General features: G+C 36.7%; 1 protein-coding gene and 1 non-coding gene across 7 annotated transcripts in view; one reads left to right on the plus strand and one right to left on the minus strand.

The window, feature by feature from the left end:
- The window catches only part of EFR3A (EFR3 homolog A), a 105528-nt gene extending 93059 nt beyond the window's left edge, over positions 1 to 12469 (plus strand). For 4 of the 6 annotated variants that reach the window (XM_072774523.1, XM_072774520.1, XM_072774521.1 and 1 more), the window contains 3 exons: positions 5132 to 5235; positions 5755 to 5804; positions 10102 to 12469. In XM_072774523.1, coding sequence (XP_072630624.1) covers positions 5132 to 5235; positions 5755 to 5804; positions 10102 to 10207 — 260 coding nt within the window. In that variant the 3' untranslated portion in view covers positions 10208 to 12469. Of the gene's footprint in view, positions 1 to 5131; positions 5236 to 5754; positions 5805 to 10101 lie in introns of those variants that run through there. The other 2 variants (XR_012006838.1, XR_012006839.1) reach the window with 2 other exon arrangements.
- On the minus strand, positions 1856 to 2000 carry LOC140604381 (U4 spliceosomal RNA). Its single transcript, XR_012007289.1, has one exon. It is a non-coding gene; the product is annotated as a U4 spliceosomal RNA (small nuclear RNA).
- Positions 12470 to 14391: the final 1922 nt, after the last annotated feature.

Raw genomic sequence — 14391 nt, forward strand, 5'->3', positions numbered from 1 at the left:
TGTCAGTGTATTTTATGCCACACTTACTTGGTGGCCAACATGCAGGCTGCACGAACTTAGGAGAAACAGCATATTTCCTTTTGTAGGAAATGGGAGGATGAAAATTCTGAATAATTCTAAGTGAATTAAGTAGAGTAACTTTTAACAGGCACAAAGTAATGTAATTATAAGCGTGTTTCTAATGGGGTAGGAGAAAGGAGCTGGCTGAGATTGTTAGCAGATAGGCATAATAGAGGACCATGTTACATCTTGCTGTTTTATCAGTGAGAACATTGGAGCAGAGAAATGAACAAACTCTTCTGAGATCATGTAGCTAGTAAATGATGATGCCGGATTTCATACCCACATCTAATTGACTAATCTTTTCACTTTGCATAAAGAATGATTTTTTTTTTCTCCTTTGGCCCTTATGGAAATAAATTTTACATGGTTTGCCTGTTTTTAAAATTTTTTAAATGGTTCTTTCAATTAAGTACTAATATAAATTACTACTAGGTTAGTGATATCTTGTCCTCAATTCATTTCTAATTGGTAAAGCTATATAGAGTGGAAATAGACTCTCATTTTTTTTTTCAGAGATGTTAGAATAAGAAAATCAGTATCAAGGAAAGTAGAGTGCTCTAGCACACATCATGCATAAAAGAAAATCTAATCTTTTTCAGCTTAATTCATTAGAGGATTTAAAAAAAAATTTGTAATACAACATCAAATTTACCAAAATAAAATTAATTGAATTCAGTAAGCAATTTTGAGTACCCTTATATAATGTACAGGATATTTTGAGATATTTGAAGATGAATAGGACATGTCGTGGGGTGCGTAGTTGGCTCAGTTGGTAGAGCTCATGACTCTTTTTCGTTCCCCCTTTGTCTTAATTTAAATTCAAGTTGCCAACATATAACACCCAGTGCTCATCCATCAAGAGCCCTCCTCAGAAGCACATGACTCTTAATATTAGGGTTGTGAGTTCAAGCCCCATGTTGGGCATGGAGTCTACTTAAAAATAACAGCAACAAGATAGAACATGTCAAGAAATCTACAGTCTAGGACAGTGGTTCTCACGGTATGTCTTGGACCTCTGGATAGCCTATAGTGGCTCTTTCAAGGGATCCTTCAAGCAAAAAAATTTCATCATAACATTAAGATACTATTAGCCTTATACTGCATCAATTAACATGAATGAAGGAGGCAGTGGTATCACACTAGACCAAGAGTCATCATGTCATATTCTTCACCACACACACATATTTATTTTTAAATGATATTTTATTTCATTTGTATATGTTCTTAATTAATATAAATTATTTTATTAAATCTCAACCCATGGGTACATCTCTGGGAAATACACATAAAGCACTTCTTTGCCTTGATTTGTAAGCTGAACTAGTTGACTTTTTTTTAAAGATTTATGTATTTGAGAGAGAGAGAGAGAAAGGTGTATAGAAGCCGGGGGGTGGGGGACAAACAGGGAGAGAACCTCAGGTAGACTCCCTGCTAAGCAGGGAACCCAACACAGGGCTTAATCTCATGACCTGAGTTGAAAAGTCAGATGGTTAACCCACTGAGCCACCCAGGTGCCCCTGAACTAGTTGATTTTTTAAGGAACGCCGTTTTTAGTTCAAAAAGAAAAAGAAAAGACTAACAGAAAACCTATGGTATTTGGTAGGCATTTTCTGGAAAATAAATGAAGCTGTGACTTTAAGGGAAAAAACAAACCATCCTCACTGTTTTTGCTTCTAATGATAAAATTAGCACTTTGAACAAAATTAAAATTTTAAAACTTTTGTTCACCACTATGAGTTTGACAGCACCCAGGTATTTAAAGATGCTTCTAATGAGATCAGTGGTGGTAACTAACAAATATGATTTTAAAAATACTGTGTAATGAGTCATGTCTACATTTAGACAACCTGCATAAATCACTGGATCAGTATTCCAATTAGCAATAATCACGCCTCGGATAAACCTCATTGGCTATGATACTGCCACTGCTCAAAGCTTGGATCAGTATTTCAGATGACCATTGCATGATGTTACAGAATCATGCATGAAGATTATTCAAAGTGTAAAATTGACCAGTAGATTTTAACCATAACCAGTTACACAATGTTTATTAGGAAGATTTTTTAAAATAGAAAGTTTAATTTTTTTTAATTTTAATTTTTTTTAAAGATTTCATTTATTTATTCATGAGAGACACACAGAGACACAGAGAGAGAGGCAGAGACATAGGCCAAGGGAGAAGCAGGTCCCGTGCAGGGAACCTGATGTAGGACTTGATCCCAGGTCTCTGGGATCGTGACCTGAGCCAAAGGCTGACGCTTAACTGCTGAGCCACCCAGGTGTCCCTATTAGGAAGATTTCAAATTTCATATTGTAACAAACTTTTAAGAAAACTACCATTTCTCAAATTTTGTTGTAGTGTCCAAAAAAGATACCCATAGTTCTGTGAAAGGCTATTAGAATACTTTTTCCCAGTATCTGTCTCTCTGATGCTAGATTCTCTTTATATACTTCAACCAAAATAACACTGACAGTGGGTTGGATACATTTGCAGCTAGAATCCAGCTGCCTTCTGTTAAGCCAAGACATGGAAGAGATTTGCAAAAATATAAAACAATACCACTCTCCTCCTGGAATTTATTTCACTTTGGAAAGTATGGTCATGTTTTCATTAAATGTTATTTATGGTACCATATAATGGTTTCATAATTGTTTTTAAATGAATTAAGTATTCTTAAGGTTTCTCAGTTTTGTATTGTAATCTAAAACTATTAATGGATATGAAAATTTGGCTTTCTTACAACTTTGAAGGATGTAAAGGACTCTTGAAACCAAAAACCTTGAGAACGGCCTAATGCGTGGCAAATAGATTTGGTGCCTGCAGGTCAAATTTAGTTCAAAGTATCTTCAGAAAGAGTGCACAGATCAGGGTGCATCTGCCTCATCTCACCCACGTACCCTTATTTTCTACTGCTTTTACATGACCTAATTTAAACACTTCGGTGTCCTGCCTGGCCTCAGGCACATTTGAGCTGCTTGCCCTGGTCTAGTGAAAAACAGAGTGGTGATAATAATTCTCTGTCATTCAGAAGTGTATAAATTCTTCAGTTTTGTTAACCTGCCACAGTTTTAGAGGAAAAATCGACCTCTGTTTCCTTTCTACCTGCTATTTCTATTTCCGCTTTTTAAAACTAACCGATTGTGACCTATAGATTATCCGCCTCAAAAGCAGCCTGAGTTAAAGAACATTGAACACAAGTGCATTCATCCTATGAAATTCTCAACCAGGAAAAAAACAAAACAGCTAAAGAATTGCTGGGGGGTTACAGTAGACCATTACCAATAAGCCATAAATTAACCCTATTTCCATATTCTTTTTTTTTTTTTAAGATTTCATTTGTTTATTAGAGCCAAGCAGGGGGAAGGGCAAAAGAAGAGGGAGGAGCAGGCTCCCCATTGAGCAGGGAGCTGGACGCGGGGTTCGGGGCTCAACCCTAGGACCCAAGAGATCATGACCTAAGCCGAAGACGGATGCTTAACTGACTGAACCACCCAGGATCATATTCTGAAGCAGATGTTCACACTTATATTAGTAGTATCAAGATAGGCATTTATCTTACTGTCTCACAAACTTTGGTCAGGCCTCACATCATAAAACACGTCTTTTTAAACTGTCAACAAGTGCAAAAGGCTAAAACAGTAAGGTTCCAAATGACTCTATTTCCACTATGACATTCAGTATCAGCAGACTTTTTTTTTTTTATTAAATTTATTTTTTATTGGTGTTCAATTTACTAACATACAGAATAACCCCCAGTGCCCGTCACCCATTCACTCCCACCCCCCGCCCTCCTCCCCTTCTACCACCCCTAGTTCGTTTCCCAGAGTTAGCAGTCTTTACGTTCTGTCTCCCTTTCTGATATTTCCCCCACATTTCTTCTCCCTTCCCTTATATTCCCTTTCACTATTATTTATATTCCCCAAATGAATGAGAACATACAATGTTTGTCCTTCTCCGACTGACTTACTTCACTCAGCATAATACCCTCCAGTTCCATCCACGTTGAAGCAAATGGTGGGTATTTGTCATTTCTAATAGCTGAGTAATATTCCATTGTATACATAAACCACATCTTCTTTATCCATTCATCTTTCGTTGGACACCGAGGCTCCTTCCACAGTTTGGCTATCGTGGCCATTGCTGCTATAAACATCAGGGTGCAGGTGTCCCGGCGTTTCATTGCATTTGTATCTTTGGGGTAAATCCCCAACAGTGCAATTGCTGAGTCGTAGGGCAGGTATATTTTTAACTGTTTGAGGAACCTCCACACAGTTTTCCAGAGTGGCTGCACCAGTTCACATTCCCACCAACAGTGTAAGAGGGTTCCCTTTTCTCCGCATCCTCTCCAACATTTGTTGTTTCCTGCCTTGTTAATTTGCCCCATTCTCACTGGGGTGAGGTGGTATCTCATTGTGGTTTTGATTTGTATTTCCCTGATGGCAAGTGATGCAGAGCATTTTCTCATATGCATGTTGGCCATGTCTATGTCTTCCTCTGTGAGATTTCTGTTCATGTCTTTTGCCCATTTCATGATTGGATTGTTTGTTTCTTTGGTGTTGAGTTTAATAAGTTCTTTATAGATCTTGGAAACTAGCCCTTTATCTGATATGTCATTTGCAAATATCTTCTCCCATTCTGTAGGTTGTCTTTGAGTTTTGTTGACTGTATCCTTTGCTGTGCAGTATCAGCAGACTTTTAATTTAGTGTCTCATGTACAAGGGCATGAATATTTATAAAAGAATTATCCTTCAGGTAGGGCCCTGACGTTGTTTGGTTTATAGCAGGGTGTCCTGCTCCTGCTTTTTTGGGGAAGAGAGAGGTAGTCTTTAAGAAAGGAACTTGTACGATATAGCTTTACCTTAGATTAAAAAAAAAAATTTTTGTGTATCTGCTCTCTAGTGTTACAGACATTTCAAGGATGTTTGGTCTTTTGCTTTTTTCCTTTTAAAACTAGTCTTATAAATTACCTTTATTTTTGATTTATAGATTATTTGCTTTTATGGTCATTGGCAAGGTTCTGTGAAAATCTGTATTCTCTTTAATGGGTCTTTGTAAACATTTATATAGATACCAGTGGAATGGAAGAACAGGAAAAGGAAAAGAGGCGTCTTGTGATAGAGAAATTCCAGAAAGCACCTTTTGAAGAAATAGCAGCACAATGTGAATCCAAAGTGAGTAAGCCACAGGGTAAAAGGGATGGAGGAGGAGTTTTATTTTGTGAACATTTTCTTAGTCATTAGGTGGTAGGTTCCATGCTTTATGCAGATCCACAGAACACAAGGTAATGAATGTATCAGGTAGGGACTGAAAACCCTGACAGCCGCTAGGAGGCCTCAGTGATATCTGTGTGTAGTACAAGCTGATGGAATGCCAGATCCCAAACTGAATGGTGAAGATTATTGTTGCCCTGATACTTTCTGGGCAGTAGTTTTCAGGGACTTAACTGTGAGTGTTTTGTTTTATGTGTCTCTTGGTTTGTTTCTACCAGTGAGACTAGGAAATGGATGAAAGAGGAACTTTACATTAAATTCCAGTGTATGGGACAGAAGAAACCAAAACATGAAAGTACTTTGTACCATCAGCTTCATGGTTTCACTTATGGCTTTCCTCTGTAGACTGTGTTTGTATTAGCACAGATGGGTATTAGGGAAATAAAGAAATCCATTCTTAATTTTTTTTCTCCATTGTAGGCAAATTTGCTTCATGATAGACTTGCTCAAATATTGGAACTCACCATACGGTAAGGATTTTATTACTACAACAGCAATAAAATAACAAAATAGAAATTATTAAACCCCTATATAGATTTGTGGTTGATTATATTTTTAGGTAATAGTGCTTTTCAGTTAGGCAAACACAAGATCACAGAGGTGCTTCCGTCTTGGTGTCATTCTGTTCCCTGGACAGACCTCGATAGGATTGCTTCTAGTGTCTTCTAGCTGTCCTAGCTTTCCTTTTTAGATCATTCCTTCCTTTAGCCTGCTGCCATAAGGAAATCTGGGTAACTTGGAAGTCTCACATTCTAATGATATGTTTAACCAGGTAATTTGTCATATTTAACCATTTTGACCTACAAAAAACTGCAGTTTTATATGGTTCAACCTCACCATTGTCTCCAGGGCAGGACTAATTGTCCCTATGCATACGGCTCGCTTGAATCATTAAATTTTCCTCAGTCATACCTATTTCGGTCCTATTGTAACTTTATGTCCCAAACATAAGGTATCTGACATACTTGATCATGGCATTACCTGCTTGTATCTGGTGGTTCTTAAGTAGAGAAGCACGGGAGAGAGACAATGACAGGTTCCCTATAGGGAAAGCACTTACACAGGTCCCTCTGCCGACCTCCGTGTGGACGCTGGCCTGTCTGAGGGAGCACAGTGGATGAGCTGTAGTTCAAAGCTATGCTTTTGGAGGTTTTTTAATACATCAACTGTGTCTTTTATATATTTAACTTGATTAGCTAAGTCTGTGTTGCTTCAGCCCCAGTATTCTGTAAATAGGAAAGTCAGGTACATGCTATAGTCCACTTGCTTTTTTAGTTCAGCCTTTTTTCTGCTGTCCTGTACAAAGCATGTTTTCATCAGTATCACCTCTTATTCTAGGCGTTTCCCCCTCTGTTCCTGCCACCCCCACTAAGCTAACAATTACTCATTTAAAAATTTTTGGAACAGAAAATCAGACTATAGTATGCGATATGTGATATACCTTAGAATCAGATAAAATTGATGGCTGTGAGCATTTAGTTATTTGATGCCTGTTAATTATAATAGTAATGGTCTATTTTGTAATTGATCTTATGCAACATGTTTTATATGTTACTTTTGCTAATTCTCACCACACCCTTGAAAAGATAAGTAGGTGCTTCTCCAGCCCCCTCACCCCCTGCTTCCAGGTAAAAACAGAGGCTTTATTTAGAGAAATAACTGGCTGGAGGTCACCTGGCTACTGAGTGGAAAAATCAAAATTCAAATCCATAACTGTTCTTAAAAGGAATATTGCTAGAACCCCACCATATTACATTTAATCACATCGTCATAGCTCTGTGGATTTAGTATTTTAGGATAAAAATTATGGCTAATCCTCTTTTATTGATATTGCAAATACTACTAATAACATTTATTGAGCACTTACTACTAACTGTTAGTATTTATTGAATACTTACATTGTTCTAGGCTTTATATTAAGTGCATTATTTCATTTAATATTTATAACAAAAACTTAAAAAAGGTAGTGATTAATTTTACTTGACGAATGTAGAAACTAAGGAACACAGAAGTCAGGTGACTTATCCAAGGTCACCTAGTTGGAAGGAGTAGTTCTGGATCACTTACATCATATGAAGAAGTCTTTTGTTCTTGTTGGATGGATTTCTTCTTGTTCATTTCCCTGCTCTCCCTAACAGACAGAAGGCAGGGTTTGTGCCCTTGAGAAACAGAAGAGTCTTATACTTCAGTCTCCATTGTTCTTTCATTCCCTTGGACCTGCAATAAAGAAAGTAATAAGAAATGCAGAGAAGCAGGAAAATATAGTAAGAGTAGGCAGCCCCACAGATGATCCAGTTACTGGAATTAGTAGACAAGGACAGAAAAATACATACACACACGTACATTAAAGAACTTCAAGGAAGAGAGTCACATGTTTTAGGAGAGAAGAGGAAACTAAAAAAAAACAAGGTCATAATGCAAGAACAGAGTGACACAGTGTGTGAAGGGAAGAATTTCAGAGGATAAGCCTAATGGTATATTGGGACGCTACAGAAGAACACTCTACATTGCTCGTGGGAATGTAAAATGTGTACTTTGTGAAACTTTAGCAATTTCTTACAAAGTTAAACACATACCTGCTCTTGATCCTGTAATCCCATTTCTCAGTATTTACCCAGAGAAATAAAAACTTATGTTCACAGAAAGATACAGACATGAATGTTGTAGCAGCTTTTTTTATAATTTCCAAATGTCCATTAACAGGAGAGTAGATAGACAATAGACAAATAATGATATTCTTAATATAGTGAAATAATATTCAATAAACAGGAACACTTTTTTATGCTAAAAAAATAAACACATTGAACAAAAGACATAAAAGAGTATAGCTTGTATGGACAATTCTTTACAGGCTGTATGTATAACTGTGAAATTCAGGAACAAGCAACTCTAATCGTCAGCAGGAGAGATCAGAACACAGTTGTTGGATGTGGGGATGTGAGAGTAGTGAGAAATTAACTAGGGACACAAAGGAACTTTTTGAATAGCGAACATGTTCATGATCTGTATTGGGATGTGATTATGCAAGTGTATATACATTTGTCGATTCTTGTTGAACAGTATACTTAAAATCTATGCATTTAACTCTGAAAACTATCCCTCAGTAAAAAAAAAAAAAAAAAAAGAGAGAGGTATTACAAATACTGAAATGGGGATTGCAAAATAATTATTAGTTACAGAAGTAAAATAATATGTCAGGAAAGTAGAAACAACTAAATAGCTTAAGAACAGTTTACAGTTAGATAATTATATGAAATTAATATTTGTGCATACATTATTTAAATTCATTACTATACGAATGGTAATGAAAATGTATTCCCATATATTCATAACTATAAAACACTAACTCAAAGAACTATTTATGACTTACATGAAATAATCCTGTCTCTGAAATATGCATAAAAATACTTCATAAATGAAAACTCATACCTTTGAATAGAAAGTATTTTAAAGGCACCAGTTCTCTGCAGATGAATCTTTAGTTTTAGTCAAAATCTTCACAGTTTTTGTTTTTTTTTTATACTTGAACAAATGATGCTAAAGACAGTGTGTAGAAAATCCAATAGAAAACAGTCAAGAAAGTGTCATGGAAAGAAAAACAGGGAGCCTTGCTGGGTAGGAAAGCATGATAGATCTTTGGTATCTACAGTAGGATGGACTTGTGTATAGTTAGGTAGACTAAAGGAGAATTTGAAATATAAATGTCCATGGTTTTCAGGGAAAAGAGCAGGTATTATGTGCAGTAAATCTTGTTTGGACAACTACTAAAGACTTGACAAAGGAGGGAGGGTGGAGGATTCTTCACTATTTTTACCAAAATAGAAAATTTTAACTCTGTTTAGGAAACTATGTGGAAATACTAGAATTTATATAGGAATATTTTTTGTGATTTTAGTCTAGGGAAAGTATTCCTTAGCATATTACAAAGCTGAAAGTCATAAGAGAATGGTATGGATTTTTTGGTACGGTTTTTTTCGGCAAGACAAAACTCAAAACACAAGGTTCAGATTCAAATAGTACAGTTGTGGAAAAGCATTTGTATCATACAAAAAAAAATTAGTTTCCCATACTGATAAGATAAAAACATTGGAGTACAAATATAGGAAGTGGACTCAAATAGACAATTTGTTTTAAAAGAAACAGAGTGGATACTAAATCTTTTGTAGATATCTTAGTGATATATACTACTAGTGGTAACCCCAAAATTAAAAATGAGTGGTTCCCCTTTTGCCTGCCAGATTGGCAAAGATTAAAGAAAAAAAGAGAACAAGTGCACTCCGGTGTTGAAAGTATAAATTGCTAGTAATCTGGCAATATGTATCAAAGTCAAAATTGTGAGTATACTTCAAGAAATTCTGTTTGTAAGACTATAAACCTGGAGACAATAAGGATAAAAATGATAGGTGCATATATCCAGTGGACTAGATCAATGAACAGTATGAAATACTATGCTGTCAGCAAAAAGGATACTATGTGTACACATGAAAGATATCTCTGCTAATGAAACAGAGCAAGCTTACCTGAATGGATGTAGTGTAATCCTACTATAAGAAATTGTACACACACATATTCAAAAGAAAATGTCTGGTTTAGATTTAAGAACAGCTTGATAGTACTACAGTCCTTTCCTCCATAGCCTTGTAGCTAACCAGCAACGATAACGATGCAAGGTGTGTCTCACTCTGCTGTGTGCAGGTAGGTAAGAGAATGCTCTGTGAAATGAACGACTTCCAATGTATCTGTTGACAGTGACTTGTTCTCTTACAGCCCTCCTCCCAGTCCATCAGGAACGCTGACCATTACTTCTGGGCATGCCCAGTACCAGTCTGTCCCAGTCTATGAGATGAAGTTTCCAGATCTGTGTGTGTACTGAGTGGCTTGCTCATGAAGACCTCAGCATAGGAGCCTAAAAATTAAGGCCACACCGAGTTTTCAGGGTTTACTTAATGCGTGTTAACATACTTCTGGAGAATAATGGTGAGACTTCTCTTTAACCACATGCTTGGCGCATACCACATTAGAAATGGTGGAACCGAATGTGATGTGGAGTGCTTTTGAAGATGGATTTCTGTCCTGATAATTTCTTTTGCGGTTCCCGTTGGCTTTTGAAGTTCGACATGTATTGATCTCCCATTATTCCATAGTTAAACAGTGTATTTTAAACTTTTCACAAACATGTAATTTTTAAAAATTTGCCTTCAGAGGGTTGAAGATGTATGAAGTGTCTACTGTATTTCTTCAACATCTACACAACCGCTTAGAAATAGAAGTGCTTTTGTGTTCAGTTATCTGCAAAAGCAAATACATGCAAATATATTGCTAATCTTGGGGCTGAAAAAGTGTTCTGTGGCTTGTTGTCCCCATGTTTTAGATGTTGTGAATATATAACAACATGTGATAGACATTCCTCAACTTGTTTATGGTAATACTCCTAGAATATGACCAACCCTACAATCGCCATACTTAAAAGTGTCTAGTTCTTGTAATACTGTGTTTTCTGCCAAGGGTTTAAGCATTCTACTTGAGAGAAGCTTAGAGCTTACTCTTGGCACACCAAACTGTGCAATATTTTTTTACATCATGAGATGTATTAGTTTACAAACTATACTTTGAAATTATAGTAGTATTTTGCTGTGGCTCCATTAATTAAATGAGATCTATATTTAGTGTAGGGAAAAAAAAGACATTTAAAACAGCTACTAGTTCACCTGTGAAGAGTGTGTATGTTTTGATTTCTATCAGAAGCACATTATTTACATTTTTATATTGTGCATTGTTTAAAATCTTCATAGTCAAAAAATTCTCCAAATGGACTTTTAATTTGTAAATTTCAACTGTTAACCCATAATGCATCTGTTTAGGATTTGTTCTATTACATTTGAAAAGAGTGCCTATGGCTTTAGCAGGCAAGCTAAGGATCCTCAGTGTAAGCTTCTGTTGATTTAAGCTATCAAGATTACATGTGTACTCTACACGTGTGCTCACAGGCCCTTAGTGTTTTCTTAAAATTATGTGCATTTTAGTGAATTCCATCACACAGCAAAAATGAACAACTTTCTTTGCAACTCTTAGAAAATTCTCGTAGGACATTTTTATAGAATAACCTGTTTATAATTATATTGCCTTTTCAGATTCAATTTCTTTTTACAAAGAACAAATATACATATCAAAATTTGTAGTTCAGAAACTACTTTTGTTTTTGTTTGAAAAATTACAGTGAGAATGGCAGGTTATAAGTTTGTGTTTATGATTATTGTGTACCTTTACAACAGAAAAAAGTCAGGAAGTGAGAAAAGAACAAGCGTACCCCATATGTTTTGAATAAACAAGTACAGTATCTTGAAAAATCTTGCAGAAGATCCTGGTCATTTAAACCCATAAAATGGTACTCAGCCCTCCTGGGCAGTGTTAAATGTAGGTAAGCAAGAATAATAGTGGAGATGTTGAATGGCCTTCTTGCAGCTGTCAGTATAACTTTGCCTCTTGATCAGGTAAAAAGTTTCATCATATGATCGGCCAAGTTTTAATTTTTATTTCCCTTTTTTTCTTCTGTATTTTTAAAGAAATCTGTTATTTTTTTGTGCATTAAAAAAAATCTAAGCAGGGGGACATGCAAAAACAATCATCATCCACTTGGATGTCATTTTATAGATTAACACTGTGTGCTTTTGTATGGAAAAAATATATATAATTTAATAGTATAAGTAAAGGAGATCTATATTCATTTGCACTCATGTAAAACAAACTTTGCTCTACAAAATGTCAAGTTTCTGTGCTTTAAAAAAATGCATGTATTGCATGTAAAGGAAAACCATTTGAATTAATGTTTATCACACCTTTCTCTCAGTCTGTTTGTAAACTGTTGTTGTGGGGTTTTTTTCTTGTTCTTGTTTTTAAATCACAGTAGACGTCTGTATATCCTAGATTACTGAGCTGGTCTTGTTAATGATTCCCCAGAAGTGGAGCTTTTCTTTGATTTGTCCTTTCCAGGAGATCGCAGGAAATCCTGCCAGGTAATGGGTGTACTATATTAGAGCCAATTTGGAGACTGAAAGTTTAGGGTTTGTTGAAGTTCATTGTATGGCTATATTTTTGTAGATATTTAAAACTTAATAATAAAACTGTTATCATTCTCTTTTTGCGTATACACTTGCTTCATTTTTTTCCTTGACATTAATTAGCTAACATAAACATTCCTTATATTTGTGTTGCCTTTGACTGCTTATGTAGAGTTTATCATTGGAGTTCGTCTGAATACACACACACACACACATGTGCACACATAACACCCTTCATGCTCCTGAACTCATTAGCTTTTAGAATAATACCACACTTTACCAGCACTTAACATCTGTCTTCATCCTGTCTGAAAATGGAACTCATTTGTCTTTCTCATGCCAATATATGTAATGTATCAAAGTGAGGTTTTTTTTTGAAATGTAAAAATTCACTTTGCAATTCGTGTAAGCAAGAAAACAAAATCAGATCATTTCTGTAGAAGTAGATATTTGTAAGAACTATTACACTTACTAAATTAAGTTTAATATTTTGCTTTAGTTAAAAATGAAGAGCTTTTATAAAAACCAAGCTGCCATGTGGATGCGTCTTCACATAGTGGAAGAATCAGAACGGTAACTGCCATCATGACGAGATGCAGTGAAGGTGGAGCTCATAGTTTGACCAGGGAAAGCACAGGTGCCACCTCTGCATCCATCTCAACCACCCCCTATTGAATACATCATACAGAACCTCTCTCAAAAAAACAAAACAACGGCTCTAGTTCCCTCTGCCACCCTGGTTTGCTTATTCTACTTCCAGGAAGCTGTGGTATAGACGGAGCAGTCTGTATTATGTGCTTTGTCACATGCTTTCTTTCCAGCCTTAACTGGTCAGATCCTATCAGCTGTTCTGATAAATACTGATTTCAGGCACTAAGTTCATATGAATGAAAAGGTAGAGCCAAAGTAGAGCATCACATGCTGCCTCCTATTTCTATAAAATTTGACTTTCCCTTGTGCTTTGGGTCACAGGCTCTGCCTTTGGAGAACTTGGGCTAGGACAAAGGCTTACACTCGAGGATTATTCTGGGCTGCGATCCCAGAAAATCCAGCCAGGGCCTGGAACTGTGAAATGCAAGGAGAAAAGGCTCATTAAGACGATTCATGTATGAATTGTCCATTGCTGTAGGTGACTGGACGTTCTCATAAGGAGGTTCGTGAACTCAGAACTGGCCACCCAGGCGATGAAAGCTGGGGAAGCGTGTATCCTTTCATCCTCAAGGGGAGCCTGTGGGCAGCAACATTTCTGGGTTGAGTGTTTGTGTGTGCTTGAGCCTTGAGTGATTTCCCAGGGTGCCCCATGCTTCCTTCCCAGAGAAGTCCTGTGTCAGAACACAAGAGGAACAGAAGTTTGGAAGGCAGACCTTGTCTGATCCACCTCTATAAACGAGGCAGGTCAAGGCCCGTGTGGAACTGGTTATCACAGCAGTGTGTGGAGTAAAGTCCGATGATGTAGAGTCAGGTAAACAATGCCCAGCAGAGCACCATCTAGTTGGGCAATTAAGGACAAGACTAAAGGTAGGAGCATCAGATTTACAATTTCACACTACAGTCATCTTGCTTAATGAGTCGAGGGATTTTTAAAGGTGGGAGATTTTAGGGCATGTTTGTATGCTCATTAGAGTGATACAATAGAAGAGGATAAATTGGTTTAAGAAGGAAATACTGGGGTGCCTGGGTGGTTCAGTTAAGCATCCAGCTCTTGATTTTGACTCAGGTCATAAATGAGGGTCATGAAATCAAGCCCCACATCAGGCTCTGCACCAAGTGCAGAACTTGCTTAAGATTCTGCAGCGCCCCCTACCCCCATGCATGAGTGCTCTCTAAAAAAAAAGAAAGAAATATATACAGGAGTCAAACCCTAGAGAATACAGTAGAGCATTATACACAGAGCCTAGTTGGAGGGATTGACCTTTGATCCGAATAAGGAACACTTTCTTGTAACAAGAGGGAAGAGAGAGACGGTAATTTTGTAACTTTGGCAGCAGGAAGACAAAGC

Source organism: Canis lupus, chromosome 14 (assembly GCF_048164855.1).
Source record: "Canis lupus baileyi chromosome 14, mCanLup2.hap1, whole genome shotgun sequence".
In the NCBI taxonomy this organism is placed as follows: Eukaryota; Metazoa; Chordata; class Mammalia; order Carnivora; family Canidae; genus Canis; species Canis lupus.